Source organism: Curcuma longa, chromosome 2, assembly GCF_044706935.1.
Source record: "Curcuma longa cultivar G26 ecotype Majalengka, Jawa Barat chromosome 2, ITB_CL_G26_1.1, whole genome shotgun sequence".
Classification (NCBI taxonomy): Eukaryota; Viridiplantae; Streptophyta; class Magnoliopsida; order Zingiberales; family Zingiberaceae; genus Curcuma; species Curcuma longa.
This window is the reverse complement of record NC_133862.1, coordinates 5,065,732-5,087,978: the sequence shown is the minus strand read 5'-3', so window position 1 is coordinate 5,087,978 and position 22,247 is coordinate 5,065,732. Positions and strand designations below refer to the sequence as shown.

The window sequence follows — 22,247 nt, the reverse complement described above, 5'->3', positions numbered from 1 at the left end:
GATCTCGGTTGGGTTCCTTTCGATCGTCCGCCATGGTGGTCGGCTCCTCCTCCTCCTCCTCCTCCTCCGCCGACGAGGAGCAAATCGGTAACCCCGGTCCTCAGCCGGCCACTGCTGTCGCTCAAGTGAGCCCCGACTTGGCGGCGTCCTTAGCAGCGGAGGACGAGGCCGCTGTCGAATCTTTTGAGCGCAGGATCCGGCCGGCGCTCTCCGTGGTCCATCCACCCGACTACCATTCTTAGGTCCACTTCCAATTGGAGGAAAAATTCGAGGTAAACTAATTATCCATTGGAGCTAATCACCTCTGCGTCTCTTGTTCTTTGGATTATTTGCATTGTTCAAACAAATCAACTAATGACGCAAAGTTTGGTAAACTAATTATTTGGTGCGATTATTTAGACTAGTTGACATGATTGTTTCTTTGCCAAATTTCTTCACCTTAACGCTCTGTTTGGGAGGAGGTGAGGGAAAGGGAAAGAAGGGTAAGGAAGGGAAAAAATGGAGGGGAAGGGGAAAGAAGGGTAAGCTTTCCATTACACCCCGAATCAGAGGGTAAGAAAGGGAAAGAAAAATATAAAAATTATTTATTCTAATTTTACCTCTCTATTAAAATATTATTTATTAAAACAAATCATCCATTAGGTTAATTTGTCGCTCCTTTCCGTCCCAACGCAGCAGCTCTCGGCCTCTCGTCTCATCGCCGTCCCAAAGCAGCCGTCAAACAGAAGCGGAGCCTCATCGCCGTCCCAACGCAGCCGTCACACAGAAGCGGAGCCTCATCGCCGTCCCAACGCAGCCCTCATCACTTCAGGTCTTTTTCTTCCTCAAGTCTTCACGAACAGTTTGCTCGGAATCACCTTTTTCTTCCTCACGAACAGTTTGCTCGGAAAAAAAAGCTCCTTTCCACCCTGATTACTGATTATTACAGTATGCTTGAATTACTGAGATAGAGATAATAAAACTTCTGTTCTTACTAAGTTAGTTGTTCGTTGTGATGAGTTTTAATGTGTGTTGCATATAGTTCATTAATTAATATGTACCTTATATTGTTTGATTCCCCTCATTGGGTTCTATCCATATCGTATGGTTCCATTGAGTGGCTCTTTATTAAAGAATAGTTTTCATTCATATGAATTGTATTCCTCATAGTCCCACTAATCTCAATCCCTAGCTATAAAGACCTAGGCAAAAGAATTGATTTTAAGCAAAAAAAACACAGGTCTGCTGAGCAACTAGGGTGAACTCATCTTCTTAAGACCCCGCACCAGCACCAGCTTTAATTAGTAGTCCTGAGAAACCCAACATTAGGATATTTAGACGGGGACTAGCTTCTAGAAGTATACAGTGCAGAATGAGTACAACTCTCTTTTTCCATGTTAGACTCAAGAAAAGGTATATGATGCCAATTAGGCTATTGAAGGCTATTCAGGGCTATATTTATTCTTTTTCTTTCGGCAGCTGCAGCTGTTCAAGGGACGAGGACTGATTATAGGAATGAAGCTGAGTGCTTTTGTTCAAACGTTTGACTAAGCATACATGACCACTATAGGAGCATCCTATGTAGGAGTTGTCATGTTTTTATCTTCCTCAAGCCTTTATTTTTTTTATCTTCCTCAAGCCTTTTTTATTGCAGCATCATGTAAACCACCTTTTTTTTAGTCTTCCTCAAGCTTTATTTTTTTTTTAGATATGTATGACCACTGTAGCAGTATCATGTAAAGTAGCTCTTTTGTGATTAAATCTTGTAATTGTTCATGGAGCATCATGACTGTATAACAACTAAATTTACTGTTTCCAAATTTCCTCTAGATTGGATTTACTATCTCACAAAATTTAGATCTAACAAAATTCTTTCTTGGATTTTTTTTACTTTCTATTTAACAGTATGAATATCTTGTATGATATTAATTTATTTATTTTTATTTATTTGATTATAGATGGGTGATCAAAACGATAAACATAATGATTTCATTAAGTTGCAAGAAGGGGAGAATTGATTAGGGATTCCATAGCTGCGGCTATGTGGTTAGATTATAATATGTGATATTTATGTTAATTTGTTTATCTTGTGGTTTTGGACAAATTATCTTGTAATTGGATGATTGTGAATGTTGACATTTTAATTTATTATGTTACTTGAATGTTATGTCATATGACTATTTATGGGATTGTATGTTTGATTGTTACTATATTTTAATTTTTAAGGATGTCAAAAAAGAAGAACTGGCAAAGTGAAAATGCAAGTGCAAACAAGGCGAATAATCAATGTGTTTGGAATAAAGTAATGGATGATGCTCTTATTGATGCATATTTGAACCAACATAATATAGGCAACAGGGTTGGTGGAACATTTACTACACATGCATTCGAAAATATTGTGAATGAATTGAAAGAAAAATTTCTCGACAAATTTATTGATAAGGATAAGGTTCAAAATCGCATGAAACATATTAAAAGAGGCTGGTTTTCATGTTATGATATATTCAAAAATGGTATGAGTGGTTTTGCATGGGATCCCATCACAGAATTCTTCAGTGCTGAACTTGAAGTTTGGCAACAACTAATTGAGGTGTGTATGCATTTAAAAAATATATTTGATTTTCTTTTGTGATACTATCTATGAATGAATATTTGATACAATTATCTTGTAATTTGTAGATCAAACCAGCAGCTGCCGAATGGAAGAGCAAGCCTATTCGAAATTATGAAAAGTTAGTTCAATTATATGGGAAAGATAGGGCTACAGGACAACATGCCAACACTGCGTCAGAAATGCGAAAAAAAAGGACTAGCATGGAAGTGGAGAATAATATTGGTGAAAATCAGTTTGAAACCATTGATGAAGTTGATCTTATGATCTCTCAACAAGAAATTCATTTGGATAATTCAAATGCAATTAATGAGGATGTTCAAATTCCAACTCCTAATTCTGAACCAACTAAATCTCAAGCTAACTCTTTTGTTGGAGCATCATCAAAGAACAAGAGTGCAAAGAAAGGTAAAGTTGATGATGACAGTATAAGTAAAGCAATTGACCATGTAGCTCAAGCCATTATGAGTTCAACACATGAAATGGTTAAGTCAAATGAACTTCCCATTCCTGAGAATGAAGTGTGGAGCTTGTTGACTCAATTAGGTGTTGAGCAATATAGAGTTTCTAAATGCTATTTGTATCTTGTTGAACGCCCGAAGATGTTGAGAGCTTTACTTGGATGCCCTTTGGAATATCGCAAAAATTTATTATTCCAAATGATGGATAGAAAGAATCTACTGCATGATTAGTTTGTTACTTGTTAGATGCAATATATTTGGATATTATGTAATATGCATTTGGATGCTATGTACTTGGATGATTTTGGATGTTTGGTAAACTATTATTATTTAATGTAAGACTTGTTACTTGATGCTATGTCTTTGGATGCTATGTACTTGGATGATTTTGGATGTTTGGTAAACTATTATTATTTAATATAAGACTTGTTACTTGATGTTATGTACTTGGATGCTATGTCCTTGCCGTGGACTTCATTTCTAGACTTTGAAGGGGTGGATTTAATTTGTAATTTTGATTGACGAACAAGTCAATGACCCTATTGATACAAAACAAAGTTTCATTGAAACGGTTGTGGCCACACCCACTGGTACTGGAAATGGAACTTCATTGGCCAGGTATCGTTCATTTGGTGGAAACACAAAGTATATATCTTCTGGTTCTTCTGAATTTGCTCAGAGGCTTCTTGCACACTCTCTTCAACCGAAATTAACAATTATAAAGCCTGGTAATCATTCACCTACTGATGATAAAAAGAAATATGAGGAAATCTCATGTCTAAATAGACATAAAGAAGCTTGTGAAACATTGATAAAGACGTCAAATTCAAATTACTCCAAACTGGCTTCTCCACCTATCACAGAAATGAATGCATCTTTTCAATGTACTAATGATTTAGGAAATTCCAAAGTGAAACTGAGAGTCTTGGAGAACAGTCGCCAAAGGTATAATATTCTGTTAAGGCAACAATCATAACTACAAATTAGCATTAGCTCTTCTGTTATATGTAGCAGTTAAGTTTGGAGAAAAATCTCATCGTTCTCTTTATATTATGTGTGCAGCAAGTTCAAGTTAAGGGAGGAGTTATCAAGGCATTAGACAAAATAAAATGTCTAACAAATAGTTATTGTCAAATTATTATAGATTTATTTTAACAAGTAAGGATATTTTTGTAATTTTATATATTTAACCTTCATTTCCTTCCCCTTCCTTCCAAACAAGGTAACACATGTTACGTTAATGAACCTTCCCTTCCTCCCAAACAAGAAAAATATAAATACTTCTCTTCCCTTCCCTTTCCTTCCCTTCCCCTTCCTTCCCCTTCCGTTAATGAACCTTCCCTCATCCCATCCAAACAGAGTGTAATTCACGCTAATCCTTTGATAGAAAAAAAGCACCTTAAATCCTCCACGTAAATTATGAAAATACAATGATAAATCTCAATTAGCCGACTATACTGAAGGTGATGGCGCAGTCCCACGGAAGTTTTCTACATGCCACCAAGGTAAATCAGGAAGTGCACGTAGCAGTCAGCTCAGACGTCCGACGTTCTTTGATTGCGCTCTCTATTTAAAAGAAAATTTCTACAAATACATCGTAGTTGGGAATCAAATTGTGAGTATCTGGATGACAAATTGGATATCCTATCGCGGCATTATGCCCAAAGACATGAAAATACATATGATATGAAGGTTTATAAGAAATTAATGTAACAGTAAATATTAATTGATATATAATTAGTCGCAGCCAACAATTTATTCATAACTTAATTTTAAAATTCTAGCTTTGCATAATTTTTTTATCGATATATATATATATATATATATATATATATAAATAAATTTTAAATTACTATTCGTTTAATATAGTTAGGGTTAAATTCGCTTTAATTATTTTCCTTGAATTTAGATAATCGTATCATTTTTATTTGCTGATGGATGAGGATTATGCAAAATAAATGGTAGGTAATAAATAAATGAAATTTCAAACTATTATTGACAATTTTAACTTAAAATTGAATAAGAAACCTATTAATAATTTATTATTTTTATTTCAGAAATGATTCGAGTCAGAGTACTTTAATTAAATGAAAATAAATTCCAGTTGAGGGAGAAAAATTGGCACACGATAGGACTTAAAGCCGGCACAGTTAACAAAAACCTTAAAAATAAAAAACTAGAAGAGGTGACATAACAAAAAGCTTGGTCGATAAAAAGTTTATGTGAATTGAATCGCTCATCCTCGAATTAATCAATATGAAAAATTAAATATTTATGAAAAATTAAAAAGACAAAAGGCTACTGAACCAATCAAATTCCTTTCCTTCTGTTCAAATTAGTTAATAATAAATGATTGCATTATATGCAGGATGAAGACAACCACTTCACCTCTCGATGACTTGTGGAAAATATCTACGACACTGAACAAATAATCTTCAAGATTAATCGATTCAAAAAATTAAATATCTAGATTATAAATAAAAGTCAAAATAAAAAAATTGAAAAGACAAAAAAACAGTTTGTAACTGCCTTTGTATGGATAGGTATATGATACGAGGTGATACATTTTAGATGACTCACTGCACGTATATGAAGGTGCAAATGCAAACGCAACAATCACTTTTCATAATGATGTTGGCCTTACACATTTTAGATAGGAGAACAAAGAAGCTCTACAACATCTTTCTTGCTTGACCTGTAATTTACATAAATAACAGATGAATGTTGCCAAAAGGCAATAAACTACATAAAGAATCTGTGGAATGAATGAAAGGTGGACATAAAAAAATTACAAGAAAAATGAAAGAAAATTAGACCCAAATATTTACTACCAACTACTCTGTTTACTTGATGATATGGTCAGGATGGAAGGATATCATATACACATGAGGGCAAGGCAGAAATTTATGCACAGGCACAAAGGCATAAGCAGTGGATAAACAGGAGGGCAACAGTTGCTACTTTCATTGTGCCAAAAATGCAAAGCCCGAACTCTGACAAAGGAAAGGCGGTGGATCGATATCTGCTATATCTATTTCTGTCATTGATTTTGATTTTGAGATATCATCAACCGAAAATGGAATGCTGCATCAAAGCAGAATGTAAATCTAATTTATAGTAACTAAAATGTGGAACAGAGGAAGAAAAAGTTTACGGCTTACCTGGAATCATCATCTAACAAGAAAGAACTACCGGAAGAATTAGTTGAGCCCTCGGCCATCATAAGTCTCATACTTGAAATGATCTATAAAAATTTTTTTTAAAAAAAACTCATGTCATTACTTGGAAAGACCTAAAAGTGCAACAGAACTGTTTGAAGGTATTAGCAAAATAAGTTGATACCATCAATCTCACTCAAATAGAAAGATATGATTGTCCCAAAGGCAAGCTATGAAACGGAAGACTTGGTATAGGCCAATATATTTATTCCCAATTGTCTCCCATCAGTTGGTTATGTCAACAAGAATATTACCAGACACTAGAAAAAAAACTTTGAGGACTTCCTTGCCATTATTGCTTCACGAGACTGGCCCCATCAAATTGGTGCCTCAATTGCTCTCTATTTTGTCTCTACACTAACTTAGTTGGTACTACACTTGGCTATTCCATTGTGAATATGAAAATTATGTATGTGAAATATATATATATATATATATATATATATATATATATATACTAAACAGAGTGCAACTTAAGAACAAATCTAAATGAAATCAGACCTCTGATGAAACGCTGTGTGTGCCATACTTGTCATCCCAGTACATAGTACTGATTCTGTATAGCTGTTGTATGCTAAGAACCTGAAAACCAAATCAAACCAAAAAACAGTTCGTTACTGACAATCTAAATGACTGAAACTTTGAATATTTATGTGGTCTCAACTGGGCATAAATCTTTGGTTATCTCCTTCAGTGTCTTCTTTGGTTTCTGATGTAAAACCTATATCACAATATAATATTAATAGCTCAAAGATAAGTTACCGGACAACAAGTACAGTTATTCAATATGCTTTTGCAAATGTGTGGCTGCCAAAAGACAATGTACCAGGAATCCAACAGCCTGCCTAATATGCTTCAATTCATCCCATGAAGAACCAGCATACTGTGAGAAAAATAATATTTTAGCTTAGGGTTAAGGATGACATTTACAAGAACGTGGATCACCTCTTCAGTTGCATCATTGCACCAACGTTCTAATTCAGCAAGTCCTGCTTTAACATATTCCCCATTGCTAAACGAACAGCACTCGCGCCTCAGAAGAAGGCTACAAAATTAGAAACATATATTAACATATCTCTCTGCAAAAGAATGACCAAACTGAAATAGCAGAAGCAATGAATTACATAGTTGAATCGATTAGTTACCTGTTGAATAGTTGAACATTGATGGAAGAAAATATTTGAGTGAACAACTTTTGAACTAGGAATGGAGGGGCCTAAAAGATGAAAATCTGAAAATGTCAAATCAAATAATACCAAATGAGAATATTGGAGTGTCAAGCTCTACTCCAACTTACATAATTAGCTTTCAGTGGTTTCATGTAGTTGGTTAAGCTTTTCACAATACTTTGCCAGTGTCCCATAAGAGCTTGTTGGGCCACAGCATTTGCTGGTGAACGAGTTCCTTTGACTAAGCTTGCACGGGATGTCCTTGGAGCCTGCATGTTTTGCATCATTGGAACATTCCCCTCTCAACAACTTGAATAAAGCAAAAAAACTAGCTTTACGGGGCACTGTGTAATAGTAAATAGATTCTAAGGGGCACAGATTACTCGCCCTAAGTACCTGTATACACAAGCCAAGAACAGGAGATATCTCTTTCTTTAAGCTGTCCCTTATCATTCCATAAATTTTCTCAAGGAATGCAGTAAGTTGTTGCTTAAAAAGCAAAGCTGGATATTTAGCTTCAAGTTGGTGCAAGTCATTTGATCCACCAACCATGCGACCATTCAGAAAAGGAGTTCCAGCACTCTGAGGTGATGCTCGAATTCCCTCAAAAGTTAAATTGAAAATTAAAATAAATTAGTTAAACCGAAACAAAATTGAGAATGTGTGGATTTATTTCCAGAAAAATCATGATAAAGAAGTTCTACTAGTTTACTTGAGGCATCCTTCCAAACATAGAAGCTGATGTTCTCCGCCTCTGTGGAGTAAAACTTCCCATGTTACTTGCTTTCAGTGTGCGTTGAAGAAGAAGCAATAGTGTAGATGTATTTGACAACCAATAAGATAATACATTGGTGTTATCCTGAGACATCAACCAAAAAAGTCATACTTGATAAGATAGAATTTTCATCAATTAGAAACATGTGTTGTTTCTCTTTTATGGCTGAAGTACAAAGAAGTTATGAGTTTGCATCCAATTCTCATGAGTTTGAGATACCAAAAAAAAAAAAATCAGAATTAAAGCACAAGGAAAAGATAAGCTACCTCAAGTTTTGAACCTATCGCTTGGATTATTTGGTCAAAAATATTAGTCCTTTCAACTTCAAAAGATCTCCACTGGAGGAGGCATTTATATATAAGGCAAGCAGTGACAGGTCTACCCTTGGAGAATCCTAGCTCTTCAGAGATGCACTTAAGAAGCAAGTTCTGACTTTCCTGAGGACAAACAAAGTTTTATTATCAGTTTCCAGTTAGAAGGACACTATCAAGATAGCAGCATCATTATAACTTGCTAGGAATTTGATCAGAAACCTACCTGCTGCTTCTCACTCAATGACTTTTGTGGTTTTTCATCAATTTCAAGATTCTTGGGATTTGGTAATGCAGGACTCCAATCCTGCAAATATTCTCATAATTAGGCAAATACAACAACTCATTGTTAACTCCTTTACTTATCAGATAAAGGTAAGCTACATCTCTCAATGTCGAGTGAAGAAAGAAAATTTTACTTACCAATGGAGGTTTTGTTTCTCCAGATAGAACATTATTATTCTCTGGTGTTCTCTGTGACAAAGTCGCAGACAAATAGAGGTCAGATATTAGGAGATAATAATCAGTATGAACTAAAGTAACAGTATGTACAGGGAAGATAGTTGCTTTTGGATGCACAGCTAACACTCTGCTAGTTGGTGAAATGGAAAGTGCTTGCTGGCGAAGCACTTGATTCTCTGATGCCAGATTTGATACTTCCTCTTCAAGTCTATTTTGGCAGACAGAAGGCAAGTTTCTATCTCAGTTACAAACAAAGATGTGCTAGGAACTGGGTAGCCACAGGGTCCAAATGTTTTACTTTATATTATAAAAAACATAGATTTCATGTTAGCTTGCCAATGTAAAAAAGGAACGTATGCAACTAGTCACTAAACAAGAAATGTTAGCACCTCCGAATAGTATCTTGAAGCTGATGAGCATGTCTTTCAGCATTTTCAACTTTCTTAATGAGTTCATCATTTTTTTCTTGTGCCTCACTGTAAGCTTTCTTGGCTGCATCACTTTCCAGCTTCTCCATTGGCAATAGAGCCTGTCATGGTAATAAGAGAAGGAACAAGTTATAAAGTAAATCAGCTTCTCATATTAACAAATTATCAAGTATCTAAAGCATTCAAAATAAGAATATTATATTTTCCACAAAAGGTAAATATTACTTTTTAGTTGGAATGTTTCAAAACTTTTCTATTCTTCATAATACCTAACATATTTCACTTTTTCCATCCAGGAAGCAATACTAGCAGAAGGAAATTAGCAACGCTACCTTCAACTGTTCAACTTGAGCTGTTAATGAATTGATTTTCTCCATGTCCTGAACCAGGATAGTGGTCTCCTTAATAACAGGAGGTGCTTCTTCTAGAGCTTTTCGTGCGGCATCACGCTCCCTAATAAGCATTAATTTGGTCTCTTCAACTTGTAGTTGCATCTCAGATAACATAGTTTGTAATTTACGCACTTCATGTGCTTTTGATTCCTCCAGATCAGTCTGCATACTCAAGATATCACTATTTCAACTAGTAAATAGGTACGATGCATTCAGAACAGAAGTATGACATATCTATATCTAAGAATTTAAGCAGTCATCTACCAGAAATCTAAAATCAAGAAATGTTATCAACTTAAGACAGAATAATTACTCTTAGTCGTTTCTCCAACTGTAAACGCCAAGTTAACTCCTCAACCCGCTTCTGAAGCTTGTCTTTTGCCTCTTTCAGAGCTCCCGTCTCCCTTGCAGCCTATGGAAAAACCATCATAAGTCGAGCTATCTTGACTACACATGTATCCCAACATATCTTTGGCAATACCCAGGTCAATTTTTTTTTTTTTGGCTCAATTTGATTTGCAGAATCACATAAAATTGCCAGGAAATTTTGTAGGAAGGTTGCGTTGTTTGGTCCATGAAAATTTTCTATCTTTGATATTCATTTTCCAATATATTGAAAATTGAAAAGGAAAAAGGAAACAAGTATTTTTCAGCAACTAATAAAATTTATTTTTTTCTATACAAAAGATGCTTGATCCTTATCAAAAACAACAAAAAAACTGTTTGAAAATCTTGGCAGTTGAAAATTTAGAAACTTAATAAACATGGCACATTGCTCTGTTATGGTTCAGCTTTTTTTATTTTTCTCTTCTTTTGAAATTTTGAGGCATCTTACATGCTAGCGGAAAAACATGCCCATAAACATGGGAATGTGAACCGACCAAAATAGGCAATAATCCTGCACGTCACCACTTGTGGAGAGGGATTATTCCTTCAGCTTCTATAAATGTATGGGAAAGTATAATGGAGTATAGTATATAAAAGAAGAGTATGTATAGTATATTATATGATTTAATTGATTTTTATTACTACTGATATAGTTTTGCATAAAGCTTAATTGAGAGAAAACATATATGTAGCCGATCAAAAAGATATTATATTATACTTTTTGTATGATTAACTCTCAATATTTATCCTTTCAAATTAAGTTGTCGAAATAAGAAATAATTAAATAAAAATTTAAAGTCAACATGCAATAAATGGGTACCAAAAACTAACATATCATCATCACATGCCTATCAATGCATTATGGTTTTAATTAGTATACACTCTAAAAGGGCAATTTTCTAAGAGCACCAAAGTGGACGATATATAGAGTGCATTAAGATTTAATAACCATACCATTCTTAGTTTTCTGAGCTCTCTTCTAGCAAGCTTTTGCCTCCATGAACATTGATAGGTAAGTGCTGCCTTCTGCAATCTCTTGTAATGTGAATAATCTCTATGGCTATGCCAACGACACTACAAGTGAGAAAATGACACAATACTAAATGAGCAACTCAGTGCATAACAAAACAATATCACCTATCTCAGACACAATTCAGACACAATTTAAGAAATATATTTACTAGAGAAAACTATAGCCGACCCCACTTAGTGGGATAAGGCTTGGTTGTTGTTGTTGTTGTTGTATTTACTAGAGAAAACTGACATCAGGATCCCTTTCTAATTAAAAGAATAAACATTCTGGAACAAAAAAAAAAGGTACCTGGATGCAGATTGCTGCTTTAGTTTGTTTTTTGAATCTAAATACATTGCGAGCAGACATTGCCCTTAAGCCTGTTTGCAATGCAATTGCTGACATTTCAAGTGCTAAATATGATTTCCTTGCAATATAGCAATGGTAATTTTTCTGAATCTTGAGTGCTGCTGCTTCACGCCTCATTTGTGCAAACAACTTACAAGCCAACCATCCTACATTAACAAAAGCAAATAATACTTAGTCTACAATACCAAGTACGCCTAAAGGGACATGTAGTCTAACCAAGGCTTTATGTGATTGCCAGTTTTTTAACTGTCTATAAATTAATTTCTAAAATTATAATGCTATAATTTCATCATTCACTGAAATTGATAAAAAACATGGCCAAGACATGGCTAGACTTTGAAGAAATGGAGATGAGAAGCATTAAGAACAAATGCAAGTTGATAATTAGTAAAATGAAGTAAAGCACTAAGGCATACAGCAAACTATATAAACAAAAGAAGGTTCACTTACATGAATCTCCAGTACAAATTAGGCAGCATAAGTAACTCCAAATAAGGTTATACCTCTACAGAAAGTTTGCAATTGAATAGATGCTTCCCGTAGCAAAAGAAATTCTTTGCGAGCAATATATGTCCGGATTTGCCTCTGTATGGTTCTGGCTGCTCTTCCTAATACCTCTGCCCTTCGAGCATCCAGTTCAGCCATCTGGCCAGCTCTCAAAAACACTTTACTCTTGCCTAGCTGCCAAGGTAAACCATAAATTTAGTTAGGATTTATGATAAGACAGTTTAATAAGAATGTAAGGATTTTTGCATGAAAGTAAAATATAGAGAATGTACGTCAAATGTTACCAAGCTGTCTTTATCGCAATTATTTGGAATCAAGTGCATGGATCTTATACCTCAATTGAACTACACAAGGCATAGAATGAGTAATATTCAAATCAAGTAATAATTTTTCATTGCACTAAATAAATTTTTCCCTGTATCCGACCGCTATCTCTTATACCTTTGTGACACCATAATTGCATATCACATGAGGAATTGTGGGCTAATAAAGAGGATTTATAAGTTTAGATGGATGAGTTACTATTGACTTGGGTTTAAGCATTTTTCATCAATGGTTGGGCCCCAAAAGATAATTAATTGGTGACAATTGGTATTATAGCGACCCTAATCCTAGACAGTAGTGAGGCAAAGAGTTTTATATATGATGGTGATTCCACCGTCAAGATTCAGATGTTGTCAATTAAGGATGCTCAGAGCTTAGAGTTGGACTTTGAGTCTTGAAGTAGACATCAAGTTTTAAGTAGAGGTTATGGCACCCTAGCTTCATCCCACGCACAAGCTAACAGAGAGGGTAATGAGCAGGAATCAGTGAGTTACTCGTAACTTGGGTTTAAATATTTTGGCTCAATAGTCGGGCTTAACAAATAAACGAATTAGTTCTCTCATTTCATCTATTTGACTTGTCCAACTATAGAATCTATTAGTGTTGATACCATCTTGGCCAAGTTCTCTCATTTTATCATCTATAGGCACTAAACCTAATTGAATTGAAATAATAATTTTTCATTTTTTTCTAACATCACACATCCATTTTAGCATTCTAATCTTTAGCACATTAATTCTTATGAATGTTTTTTTCTTTACCACACAACTGATTCATAACATATTGCAGGTAATATTACAATTTACAAAAAATTTCTTTTAATCTCAAAGGCAAGAGACAATTGCAGAAGAATATAAAAACATCTCCTTCTCAAAAAGGCACTTATAATCCTAATAATATCCACTCTTTTTGCATAAACATTTCTTCTTGTTGGCTAATAGTTGCTATGCAAGACTTGTAAACAACCATAAGATGTTAATAAAACAGATTCCCATTTAGGAGCAAAAAATTTAAACATTTAAGTTTTATAATAACAACAAATTTAATTAGTATCTATTACAAAATTATTGACATTGATCCATGTGAAATCTTATTGATTCACAAGAGAGAGCCTAGGTGAGAATGGATTTTCTGATATCCAATCAAATGAATTCTCTCCAGGCAAACTGAAGAATTTTATACCAGTGCCTTTATTATAATACCAATTGCCTAGAATATTCAAATGAATTCTCTCCATGATACTAGAATATTCCTTGAAATTTCAAGATATACTACCAATCGCCTACATGGACTTAGTGAATCCTCTTCTCTTTTTTCACATCTCAAATTTTATCGTCCAAGTAACAGGATTAACAAGTTACCTTATTTTATTTACCACTGACATCGAAGTCAAATATTCTCATATTGCTGTCCATTATAATAGTATTTAGAATTTAGAGATCTATTCATACAGTGATATAAAAAATATTTATGTAGCAATGGTAATTGAGTTGCTAGAAACAAAAATAGAAAAAATAAATAAATAGATACTATGTAATATTTTTGTAATAGTTTTTGAACGCTCATATTAAATTTATTAATTTTAGAGTCTTTTTTAGCATATTACTATTTTATTTTATGGTATTTTATTTCAAACCATTTAAAAGTAATAGATAATTCTTTTAAAAAAATATTGTTTATTGATATAACATAAGTCTTTATTCGATTATTAATATTTTCTAATTGATCATTTTATTTTATAATTTATTAAATTTCACAATGTGAATAAATAATGTTGTGTGTGTGTGTAGGAAAAGAAATGATACAATTGTGTAAAATTGAACTTACTTGGTAACCTTTCAATCTCATTTTGGCCAAAATCTTTTGACACGCAATCTTGTCATCATAACTATCAAGAAAATTAAGACGAAAGCAGTCATATCAAATTAAGTATTTCATAATTACCATTATTAAAGCACACTAAACATATTTCAGAACGAATCAAATAACATACTTTTCTTCCATAAATTCTGGTGCCAGAAGGGCAAATCGATGGAGAAATTCATAAAATGTTCTTCGAGTAGGATAGCCAGCACAGCTTATCCTAATTGCTTCAAGAACTCCCTATAATGATGAAGCAAATAAAAGAAAATTGCAAAAGCCGATGCCAAGAACAAAAAATCATAGTGTTGAGAAACAGGTTGCATTAAGTTAGGATCTTACTCCACATCGCAATTGCTGGATGACATTGAAGTTCTCGAATATAGCAGGTTTGAGAACATTATTTGGCTTCACACACCTAATATAATGTGGTTGCATAGAGCTCAAAGTTTCCATCAAAGCTTGAAGTTGTAACTAGATTTACACATAGAACAAACAAGTTGAAAACTAGTTAAATCTTTGACAATGGCAGTTTATATACATCACTTATCAAAAATTACTAAATCAACATGTGCTAATCATAAAATATTTAGGTTACCAATGCAGATCTATATAATCATACACAATAGATATTAAAATACCAAAAATAACCCAAGCATTTGAACAACTTATAACCAGGACAAGTACCTCTATCAGCAGTTAACTCAGAAATCCGCTCTGATAAAATCTTAGATAAACATGTGTGCAGAATCATACTCCAATTCAACTCAAGGGGGGTTGAAAATCTATCACTAGTACAAAAAGAAACCAAACCAGTATAACCTGTTATGATAAATAGGAAAATTATATGGTTTTTCTTTCTCTAGGTAGTCCTCTCTATATTTATATTCATTATTATAACTTTTCATTTTGCACCCTTGAATATGTGGTATTACAATTAGTTCTTAGCAGTCTTGTTGAAGTTGATTCAAAGAAATTATAGAAATTCATTTGTTATAATAGATATAATTAATTTTAGGATCACTTAAAGATTTGATTAGCAAATTTACAAACTTACCATTGAAACTAATAAGGTTACAATTTCATTGAATTGCACTTTCTCTTTGATGAAATGACAATCAAATCTTTATTTGTTTTTAGTCTCTTGTGGATCCCTACTAGAGATTATGTGTATGACAGCTTGACTGTCATAGTATAACTTCATTAGCTCTATGTGAGTATGTTTCAACTCAATCATCAGTTATTTAATCAATATGAACACACATGTAGCTTGGTATATAGCCCTTAGTCTGCCAGTTTTGCTTTTTCGCACTAATAGGAAATTAGATTTAATATCAGAAGGTCGCAATAGTTTGATGTCGATCATTTGTATGTGTGAGAAAATGCTCAATAAGCATCAGTATATACCACAATATGAAGATGATCTCAATCCTGAAACAAGAGAACTTTCCCATGACCATTCTAAGATATTGTGAGGTAGTGGCTCCCTTGTCGCGGAGCTAGTTTGACTTTAAGATTCATAATAGTGTTAACCAATTTGATTCCTAGCATATCAGTCTCCTGAAACATATTAAATACATACTCCATTGAAAGAAATACATGCCAAGTAGCAATCTCTATGACATGGAAGTACATGGCATCTCACAAGTCTCTAGTTTAAATGTTAATGAAGGCACTAGTAATTAGTAATAACAAAATCATCTACACAAACAATAAAAAGTGTATATCTTCCTAACTAAGAGATGAGGTGATATATAGTAATTGTTCAAACTAAAGAATGGCAAAGCTAAATTTACCAACCAAAGTGCTAGTGATTTCTTAATCTTGTATGCTATGTCAGTATCCCCTGACCAGCAACCCTTAAACCATGCTCTATATAGACTTTCTTAGTATGATCATCATGAGAAAATGTTCTCGACAAATTGATCAAGGGGCCAATAAAAGATAGCTACCATACTGAAAAAAAATGAATTGAAGTAAATCTCTGCCATAAAAGAAAAGGTGTCAAGATAATCAACATCATCTGAGCATATTCCTTAAATACCTTTGAGTCAATCCATAATGTTATCAAGATAACATTTAAAGATAAAAACAGACTTGGAACCAAAAATAGATTGCTAGAGAAAGAGGAATCAGCTTCTAAGTGTTGTTACACTGGAAAATATTCATCTCATCAATCATAGTCTACAACCAACCAAAATAATAAAGGATGTCTGAGATACTTTAAGGAATTGGCTGTAAATCTAAAGAGGCCATCAAGGCACAATAATGGGTGGCGGAGAAGCATAAAAAATAAAGTGAGAAAGTGGAGGTAAGGTAGTGTAATATACGGCGAGAAAAAATTAAGCCTACCCTCTCCACCAACACAACTTCTACATCCCTATTAACTTGCTTTACTGCTATGACACACAGCTAAACCTCCAAAGTGAATCTATCAAGCTCAGGATCAAACAAATAGTAGAGATATAGTAGAATCTCACAGTATTCATTTGTGTTATATTTGAGAGATGTTCTAAATCAATCGCCTTAGATATTGTATTATTTATTGAATAAATAAAATCACTATTTGAATATACATTCTCTATGTATTTGATTTGATCTTAAATTCAATTACTGATATCCACAATACAATGCATAGCATGAGAGAAATTATGATTGAATAACAATTAGTGGATATCTCTACATGTGCAATTATGTACGTATTGAAATATTCCCTAGTCAATGAATTGATGAGATTAGACATCGTCAATTCTGTGAAATTAGCATATGTTAGACTCCTTGATTTTGCCAAACAGTCAATCCTTACTGGCTCGAAACATTGAAATGTTGAGACTTAATATATGGATGCTAGTTAAGGGTAACTAGTTCATTGGGAGTGAACTGCCATGAGATTTCATGTACTTTTATAAATATCTATGAAGATCTAATTGCAGTTCGAGTGCAAGTTTCCTCTGACTTGAGGTATTCAAATTATCTTGGTCATGGAGACTTATACTTTGACATCTCAAGCAAGCGTCTCTATGGCGGTATAGACCCAGGATGATTAGATATAAACCGAAATGCCTGAAAATGTTTGAGTAGCCAACAGAGGATTCACCACTCTTTTAATTAGGAGACGTATACTCTATGGTCACTTGTCAGAATTGTTACTTGTAAGTCTTTGATCAAAGCAATAACACGTCAAGAGGATAGTCCTCTTGGACAGTTGTTTTGAGTAATTTGAATTCGCAGGACAAGGAAGTACAACTTGTACTAGGTGCGACGTAGTCAGCCTAATGGGAACTGACATATAAACCATATTATGAATTAAGCGGGTGTAAAATGGTGAAAGAAACACAAGTACGATCAACCATAGCTGCTAAAGGGTTCAAAAAGGGTTCTGAAATCAACTGTGATTTTTCGATTAATTAGGGATCATGATATACTACTAGGTGTCACTCATAATTGATCCGTAATTAATGGTTAATTATAGACGGTCAAAATAAATCGAAAATCTATAAGGTCGCACGCACTACGAGTTTCTTCAAGAGATATAAAATAAATTTGAGAATTGGATTCTCAAAAGAAAAAATTGAGTTTAATTGGACTAAACGAAAGATAAATATGAAAGATATTTTGTCAGAAAAGAAACGTGAATGGACCACGTCTTTTGAAAACAAAGTGAGCCCTCTTTAGTTTAATTATAAATCAAATTGGTTTAGTTTTAATTAAAGGTGGTTTGGTTTTGAGCCATTCCAGTTTGGTTTTGAACCAAACTTGAGGCTAAAAAATAGTAGACTGATTTAACAGATTTTGATAATATTTCTTAATGAAATTTTTTCTGTTAAACACTTATAAATATATCTCTTATGAAGAGTTATTAACAGAGATTAAAAACCTAATTGTTAGGTTTTAAAAATTCAAAACAAACTCCCCTCTTCTCCTCTTGTCACCGCCCAAGCAAACCCTTTCTCAAGTTGGTGCCGCCCATTTTGTTAGGGCTTCTTGTTGCCGCCGGCCAAAGAACCTCCTCCAAGACTCACCATCAGTTTCTAATCCTCTAAGGATCAGTACCTCCCAAGGGTCGACCGTTCCGAAATCAAAAGAAGTTGCAAACCAGCGGTGGAAGCAAGGAACGCAAGGAGAAGCAACGGTTGTTCTCCACCAAAAGGTATTGCTTCTTCCTTTCGATTTAATTTTTGTTTCAAGGCAATTGTTGCTACTGGAACATCCACACCATATTGGTTCGCTACCCCTTCTTGACAGTGAACCATACGACCTTCGAATGGAGGCGTGATCCCCTCCATTCAATCCGATTCATATCGCTGGGTTGCTTTGAGCAGCCGAATACGGGATCGGACCGTAGATCCTCTCTCAAATCGTTTGTCTCGTCCCTTCGACTAGTATTGTAAAATACTGAAAGATTAGGGGTTTATCCGTAAATAAATGAACCCTAAAATCTTGTTGCGATTAATTAATAAAGCCCTAAGTATAAAGGAGTTAATGGTTTAATAGCTTAATAGATCTTAAGCCTACAACCCGTTAGGACAAGTTAAAAGAAAACCCTACAGCGCCGCACTTTTCCTCTTTTGAAACTGTGCTTGATGAAAATTGTTGAATTGAGGTTGTGAATGATCAAATTGGGGCTGAAAATTGTTGTGGTGTAAGATACCGGAAAATTTCGATTCTGGTACGAACAAATCCGTCTCGCGAAGACGAACCAAACAAAATTTGTTTGGATCAAATTGGAGACCGTTTGACTAGTAAACCAAGCGAACCAAAGTTGAATCTGGTTCGCTACAGTAACCGGTTCACTCGTATTAATAAATCCTAGGTTTTTAATTGGGTTTAGCCTAGTAAACTTGGTTTAATGGCGCCAATTTGGGTTTAACCGGTTTAGGTTACTATTCATCCCTCTTTAAAACTAAAACTCGCGATTTCCCTATTTTCTTCCTCCGCGCGGCGCCCTCCTCTGCCCGACGCGCGCCTCCACCTTGCCGCCGCCGCCCCCCTTCTCCCCTTCTTCCCTTCTTCGCTTGCTGCCTACTGCCGGTCGATCGAGTCCTCACTGCCGTCGCCGCTTGCCCTGCTCAGCGACGCGCGCTGCCGCCGCCTCCCTCGCACGAGCCTTTGCCGCTGCCACTTGCTTTGTCGTCATTGTTCACCGCCTTCTTCCTCAAGCTGCCCGAGCAACTTCTGCTTGGCCCGCCGCCGTTAAGCTAAGGGTTCTGAATTAGGTAAATTTCCTTAAATGTGGATGTAGAGATCAAGATTTGTTGATATTGGATTAGATTTTGTGAATAGCTTGAATCCCTTTAGATTTGTAGATTGATTTGTCTTCCACAGCTCATGGGTGTGAGTTGTTCTTGTTCGGCAGAGAAGAAAGGAGAAAACCGAAGCTTGGTTTTAGGGCTTGATTAGGCATAGATCTGAGGTTCTTGGTGGCATGGACTGTGGTGGAAGGACCGAAGCTTGAGCTTGCTGCTAAGGCTTGATTTGAGGTAAGGATTGGTTGTGGTTTTGCTAAATTTGCGGGGTTACGGTTTGGTATATGTTTTGTTGGAATGGTTGAGGCTAAGTTTTGATTAGATGGTAGATTACAGATAAATTAACCTAAGTCTTGTTTCTTTCACTTTTGTTTAAATGAAATTAGTTGGAGCTAAGAAACCTTAATGTTGCAAACATGAATGAGGATAATTACAGCTTGATCCTAGTGAACACGTCTTAGATAGATGAGACCAATCGGTGCTAAGAAGAATTAATAGTAGTTGATTGGTTGGCCTGAATCTCCTTTAAAGGTTGTAGTAGTGATATGCTATTTATACTGAAATGATCACAGAATAATTTCTACATACTCTAATTATTACTTCTGACATTAGAATCGCAAACACAATTGTAGTCACTGTCGTAATGGTTTGATTTACTCAGGATAGTTTGCCTTGTTGAAAGATTCGATCGGATGATTATGGTTGAATCTATTATAGATCATGGATCCGGATGTAATGAATCCAAATTGGGTTAGGTTAGTCGGGGTAAACGGAGTTGGTTGGAATTAGTGGATTAAATTATGGGGTTTAATTATTGTTAATTTAATATAATATTAGTAAGCATTGTATGGTTGGTTATTATAATTACAGGACATTGAATCGGACTTCTGGACAGAGGTGTTGGACACCGACTACTTTCGGAAGGCGGGTATCTTGTCTCTGACTTATCTATTTATAGATATGTCTGTGTAGACATGTATTTATTTCTTGCTGCCAGTGATAGTATATTTTCAGTTTATACCGATTTTGTTTGATACCTATAATTTGATTATTTATCTGTTATTCATTTGACTGTATATCGTGTGATACTTTCTATATACTACTGATTGATTGTGATACATCATATTTTCCGATGCACATGCTAGACATATGACTTTATACCACTTTAGTATTAGTGTAGTGTGCATTATAGATTGGATGTGGTTACCTGTACTAGGGTTAGATACCATGTTGATATAGTGACATGCTGGCCAGCATACTGTCCATTCGGTCACGCATTAGCGATGACGTCAGAGTGCACAGCGGTTATACCCCTACCCATATGACCTCACATACCAGTGCTGGATCTGACGGGCATATTTAGTTCCCACGCGACCTCACCTAGTGGTGATGGATCTGACGGGCAGATTTAGTTCCCACGCGACCTCACCTATCGGTGATGGATCTGACGGGCATATTTAGTTCCCACGCGACCTCACCTATCGGTGATGGATCTGACGGGCATATTCAGTTCCCACGCGACCTCACCTATCGGTGATGGATCTGACGGGCATATTCAGTTCCCACGCGACCTCACCCTTCGAGTGTGATGGATCTGACGGGCATAGTTCCCACGCGACCTCACATCTCGGTGATGGATCTGACGGACATTTATTATTGAGGACCCACGCGACCGCACTTTGGTATGTAAGGATCAGATGGGTAGCAGGGGTGACCAGGATAGGTTTTTATACTTGTGCATGATATAGGGATTCTTTGGTGATATGGTTACTTTCAGATTATTTGCATATGTTGGATATGTATATACAGGGATCGTATGGATTGGTTAGTGATCAGGTTACTTATGAGTATATCGTTAGCATGTCTGGTGAGTACGTTTACACATGAATTTAGATTTTCCTTCTTGTCATTTTTCTACCGGTATTTCTATTTCTGTCTGCTAGTTATTTGATACATATCTACTCGATACCCGTTGAGTTCGTTTGAACTCACCCCGTTGATGTTATTCTTTTCAGGTTGACGTCTGTCTGGAGAGCCGCGCTGCTAGTCCTTCGTAGGGTGGCATTTGCTTATTTTGCTTTTGCTTATATTTTCGGAGTCTATTGTGTCAGGACCTGTTTTTATGTCGTATGGATTGGTCATATACGGTTCTAGATTGCGGTGCATATTATACTTATTGGTAGTGGACTTATTTCATAATGTTTAGTAAATATTACCTATTTGGACATGTGTGGATTTTGACCGTGTAGGCCTTATTGTGGCCATGTAGGCTTCGTTATACTGGTATTCAGGGAAAGTGAATTGTTACAGGGGAGATGCTGCCGAAATCTCTCGGCAAGCTGTCTCCCGGGGCGTAACATGTGGGGTTGTTGAAATCCTTATTGTTGTTGATATGGTTGTTGAAATTGATTTGATTGTTGTTGGAAATCTTGTTGAAACTGCCCCATCTGAAAATTCAGGTTTTGAAGTTGAAATTGTTGATCCACATGTTGAAAACCTTGATATGACTCCTGCAAATAAAAATTTTGCTGTTCAGACTGTTGAAAAGATGGTTGTTGATAAAATGAATTTCCATACATTTTAGAACCCAACAATGATCCAAGTAATAATAAAACTGATTATTCATAAGCTCAAAACAAACAATTCCTACTAGTTATTCCCCGGCAACGGCGCCAAAATTTGACAACCCTAGATTTGCTATGCAATGTCACGAGTAGGGTTGCAAATTAATTTTAT

General features: G+C 35.2%; 2 protein-coding genes and 1 long non-coding RNA gene across 4 annotated transcripts in view; 2 read left to right on the top strand and 1 right to left on the bottom strand.

Moving 5' to 3' along the window:
• The first annotated feature begins 196 nt into the window (after positions 1–196).
• LOC141822504 (uncharacterized) lies at positions 197–3,404 on the top strand. Its single transcript, XM_074709952.1, has 4 exons — positions 197–272; positions 676–811; positions 2,206–2,569; positions 2,659–3,404. The coding sequence occupies exons 3-4, from the start codon at positions 2,207–2,209 to the stop codon at positions 3,280–3,282; spliced, it is 987 nt and encodes a 328-aa protein (XP_074566053.1). The 5' UTR covers positions 197–272; positions 676–811; position 2,206; the 3' UTR covers positions 3,283–3,404.
• A 2,328-nt stretch (positions 3,405–5,732) lies between these two features.
• Positions 5,733–22,247, bottom strand: part of LOC141821868 (myosin-17-like) — a 43,095-nt gene continuing 26,580 nt past the window's right edge. The window contains exons 17-39 of one of the 2 annotated variants that reach the window (XM_074709244.1): positions 14,608–14,739; positions 14,399–14,508; positions 14,233–14,293; positions 12,078–12,255; positions 11,515–11,720; positions 11,148–11,267; positions 10,120–10,218; positions 9,747–9,968; positions 9,376–9,515; positions 9,077–9,194; positions 8,948–8,998; positions 8,751–8,831; positions 8,480–8,650; positions 8,151–8,297; positions 7,835–8,041; positions 7,567–7,707; positions 7,415–7,485; positions 7,215–7,314; positions 7,096–7,152; positions 6,934–6,990; positions 6,771–6,851; positions 6,213–6,295; positions 5,733–6,135 (exon numbers count right to left, since the gene is read on the bottom strand). In XM_074709244.1, the coding sequence (XP_074565345.1) occupies positions 6,015–6,135; positions 6,213–6,295; positions 6,771–6,851; positions 6,934–6,990; positions 7,096–7,152; positions 7,215–7,314; positions 7,415–7,485; positions 7,567–7,707; positions 7,835–8,041; positions 8,151–8,297; positions 8,480–8,650; positions 8,751–8,831; positions 8,948–8,998; positions 9,077–9,194; positions 9,376–9,515; positions 9,747–9,968; positions 10,120–10,218; positions 11,148–11,267; positions 11,515–11,720; positions 12,078–12,255; positions 14,233–14,293; positions 14,399–14,508; positions 14,608–14,739 (2,754 nt within the window). In that variant the 3' untranslated portion in view covers positions 5,733–6,014. The remainder of the gene's footprint in view (positions 6,136–6,212; positions 6,296–6,770; positions 6,852–6,933; positions 6,991–7,095; positions 7,153–7,214; positions 7,315–7,414; positions 7,486–7,566; positions 7,708–7,834; positions 8,042–8,150; positions 8,298–8,479; positions 8,651–8,750; positions 8,832–8,947; positions 8,999–9,076; positions 9,195–9,375; positions 9,516–9,746; positions 9,969–10,119; positions 10,219–11,147; positions 11,268–11,514; positions 11,721–12,077; positions 12,256–14,232; positions 14,294–14,398; positions 14,509–14,607; positions 14,740–22,247) is intronic. The other variant, XM_074709243.1, reaches the window with a different exon arrangement.
• LOC141821872 (uncharacterized) lies at positions 19,262–21,693 on the top strand. Its single transcript, XR_012601224.1, has 4 exons — positions 19,262–19,481; positions 19,622–19,745; positions 20,382–20,435; positions 21,527–21,693. It is a non-coding gene; the product is annotated as an uncharacterized LOC141821872 (long non-coding RNA).

Excerpts from the sequence above, each read along its gene's own strand:
- LOC141822504 (XM_074709952.1), top strand. The coding sequence starts at position 2,207 with ATGTCAAAAAAGAAGAACTGGCAAAGTGAAAATGCAAGTGCAAACAAG. Across the intron at positions 2,570-2,658 it reads TTTGGCAACAACTAATTGAG|ATCAAACCAGCAGCTGCCGA; the intron begins GTGTGTATGCAT and ends TGTAATTTGTAG.